This window comes from Eupeodes corollae, chromosome 2 (assembly GCF_945859685.1).
Source record: "Eupeodes corollae chromosome 2, idEupCoro1.1, whole genome shotgun sequence".
Taxonomy (NCBI): Eukaryota; Metazoa; Arthropoda; class Insecta; order Diptera; family Syrphidae; genus Eupeodes; species Eupeodes corollae.
The window spans coordinates 109,928,775-109,932,192 of NC_079148.1; the positions used below are offsets into that span (position 1 = coordinate 109,928,775).

The following is a 3,418-nucleotide window of genomic DNA, read 5'->3' on the forward strand; positions in this document are numbered from 1 at the left end:
AGAAACAAGAAATGTTGCTTTCCAACAATACTGTAGACTAAAAAGCTTTAAGCTTTGAGAACGTTCACTAAACGTCACGAAAATAATTTGAAATTATTTGGATTTGTTTTGAAATTTAAAAAGAGACAGAAATATTGAAAAAGAAAGAATATAATCCATATTACTGTATGATGCAATAGCAATAGTCGTTAAAATAGATATTGTATATATATCTTTCAGCATTCGCCATCATCATTCGCATTTTCCGATTCGCATTTACGCCTCTGCGTACATAATTTTCTATTAGGAAACTGGTTTAGTTGCCCTGGCATAATACTGAACAAAAACAAACACAAAACCTATAAGCAAACCAAGTGAAGTCATCACTCGTCACGTCAGTCATCTCGAATTTGAATTTCTATTCTGTTTGTTATTGATTGTTTTTAATTGAACTTAAACAAAATGTTGATAACTCGCGTTGCTCCCTCATTGGCAAAAATAACTCAGTCGCAGCTCCGATGTGCTTCTTACCCATCTGTGCTCCTGCGGTCTGTAAACAAAATGGCAACAGTTAACAAAATGTCAACAAGTGTACTTGGAAGGGAGCCAAACAGTAAGTACCTCCAATTCTGTGATTTATTTTAAACTGATTCAAATTTTCCTTAAGATCAATCAGACTCTGCACTTTTAATGAGATCACACAACTCAACCATTTGCAAATCCTATTCGACAAAACAACCCGAACTTCCATCGAAGCAAGAACTTGAAAAGTATTTTTTCAAAGTAACTGTTGTGATTTGGGATTTGATGTGGGCGATCATGATGTGGTCATGGAGCATGTGCAGGAAGCACATCATCAATAATCCGTCTGTCCAGTCAAATTGGAAGACATTCAATGAGAAACTTGAGGAAGCTCGAAAGAATTAAGAACTCTTAATTTTGCATTTTTGTTTTTGTTGCTTAATCAAACTTCATAGAACTGAGAAATGGAGTTTCTATGAGCTCTACTAATCGCAACAAAACAATTTATTGTTATTATTTTTATAGCTAACATTACAAGATTATTAAACTTTCGTTTGTTTTAATTTAAAACTATAACAAAAATGATAACGCTTACAACTTATTTCTTAGTTTAAGTTTTCAGGATGTTCTCAATGAAGTCTTGAATCTTTTGACGAGCTTCAGTCAATGCCGGAATATCATTTTTACTTGGCTCGTACATATTGGCACAATGGGCAGTTCCTTTATAAAGTTAGAGAAAAATGAATGATATGATAATGAGAGGTTCAGCTATTATTAATACAAACCTTCTATGAAAATTGTTGGAGTATTTGGGTTTGGAGATGATATTAATCCAAGTGCATGCCATGGATCAATAGATCCATGCACATAGAGTACATTTGTTGTGTTTGGGTTCAATGCTCCATAGAAAGTATTTGTTTTTCCAACCACAGCTTGCAGATACTGAGAATCCATTCTGAAATTTAAATATTTTAAAATTACAAATATGTATGTACTCAGAACTTAAAAAATCTCACTTTTCTGAAAAGATGTCCATGCATTGCCTGATGAAAAAGTCAACGGGAAAACGATCAGAAAATAAGAGATCTGTTTGGGTGGAAGTTTGATAGAATCCAAATTCGTTGCACGTTTGATATGTCCATTGACGCATTGCTTTGTCTTCATCGCAAGTAATGTTTTTCATATCTTCAATCATTTTGTCATATTTGTAGTCCAAACATTTTTCTTTGCTCTCATTTAACATCATTCGATTAACTTCTGCCAATCTTTGAACTGGAGTTCCCAATGTTTCATTGACCATCACATCGCAGACCTTGAAAGGTAGATATAAATATATTTGTAAGTATGGAATGGCAGGTGTTAGTTTTTGCATTTTAAAATGTTACTTACATCGTCTATGGTTTTAGTGGAATGAGGCGAATTGTCTTTATTATATTGAACAACACCCGCAAAATTACCAGCAATGTTTTCAAATAAACTAGCAATGTCTAATTTATTGTCTATGGATTTCTCGACTGGATCACAAAGTCTAATGGAAAAAAATATTGAGATTCTTTAAACATTGTAAGTTTAAGATGAGGTGTAAAACACAATAGACATTAAAACGTTTTTTCTTTTTGAGATCTTTAGAGATGCCTATCAATTACTTTGTAAAATTTTGTACTCACTGAAACTTCTCATTGATTTCTCGCTGCCCAATCATGTGCCTTAGTAAGATCTCCAATTGGGAGAATGATCTTCGCACTGCTACCACACAATCTTCCGAATATGATGCCAAAGATTGCTGAACCACCTCAAAATATTCCTTAAAATCAACCTCAGCCAATAAAGGCCCACTCGAGCTAATCGAACCATGAATTAGTTCTGGGTACTTTTCCCTCGCCCATGCAGCTAGAGATCCAGGATAAGACCCCCCGAAAGCGATCCACTTTTTGGAACCTTCCTCATCATATTTAACTTTCATTACGCTTATAAAATAAGCCAAATCGGCGAGTGCTTGCTCTGATGTTAAATATTGTAGACTATCTGTTGATAAATTTCTAGAAAAGAATTTTTGTTTCAAATTTTTTCTCAAGGAATGTTTTGTATTAACAGTTGGTTTTATTTACCCAGTCGGCTGGCTTGCACCATAGAAACGATGTTCCAGAGAAATACACAAGGCATTAAACTTAGCTGCATAATGAATCCAAGCACCACTAGTCATCCATTTGGGGGTTTCTTTTCCTTCGCCACCAATCATCAAGAAAATTGGTCCACCAGGCTTGTAGTGCTCAGTGGATATGTAATATCTCTAGGTATTAAAATATAATGTATTAACTTAGGTAAGTAGGATTTCTAAAATAAATATGTTAAAAATTAGATTTACCTGCTTCCATTTGGGATACTTTGTTGCATTTGAATGATCAAGTATTTGTTGAAACCATTCTACTTGTGGCTCTTGCTGAAGATGAGCAAATACCTTGTTAGGACCACCAATGAATCCCTTCGAAAATAACTTCTTTCCATGAGCATCTTCGACATTTAAAGATAGATAGACTAATAGAACAAAGGCTAAACAACGCATCTTAAAAAATTGCCGTATCGGTATCACAGCCAAGCGGCTTATCTCAAAGCAGTATTCAATTTCTACTAATTCTGGGTGTCGATGTGAACGTCGCGTCGAGCCGACAAGCAGTTTTAAAGGCTACATACATAAATAGAAGAGTGTTATCAATTTTAATTTTACAGTAAGGTACTTAAATGTAAATGTATTTTTTGTTTTAAACCATCACATAGTCACTTACAGTACAAAGCAATTTTATTGAACAATCAATAATATAATTTATTATAATTTACAAAAGGCAATTATGATTTAGGACGCCATTCAGAAGACCATCATGAATGGTAAAAACAAAACAAAAGACTTATGTTTTAGAAG

The 3,418-nt window shown here is 34.0% G+C and overlaps 2 protein-coding genes across 2 annotated transcripts; one reads left to right on the plus strand and one right to left on the minus strand.

The window, feature by feature from the left end:
• Window positions 1-219: 219 nt before the first annotated feature.
• Window positions 220-1,083, plus strand: LOC129944256 (uncharacterized). The gene is made up of 2 exons (XM_056053577.1): window positions 220-592; window positions 647-1,083. The coding sequence occupies exons 1-2, from the start codon at window positions 442-444 to the stop codon at window positions 904-906; spliced, it is 411 nt and encodes a 136-aa protein (XP_055909552.1). The 5' UTR covers window positions 220-441; the 3' UTR covers window positions 907-1,083.
• LOC129944250 (putative serine protease K12H4.7) lies at window positions 917-3,418 on the minus strand. The gene is made up of 8 exons (XM_056053571.1): window positions 3,285-3,418; window positions 2,867-3,184; window positions 2,610-2,791; window positions 2,169-2,540; window positions 1,891-2,029; window positions 1,518-1,813; window positions 1,287-1,456; window positions 917-1,221 (listed from the first exon to the last, which is right to left on the minus strand). The coding sequence occupies exons 2-8, from the start codon at window positions 3,062-3,064 to the stop codon at window positions 1,112-1,114; spliced, it is 1,467 nt and encodes a 488-aa protein (XP_055909546.1). The 5' UTR covers window positions 3,065-3,184; window positions 3,285-3,418; the 3' UTR covers window positions 917-1,111.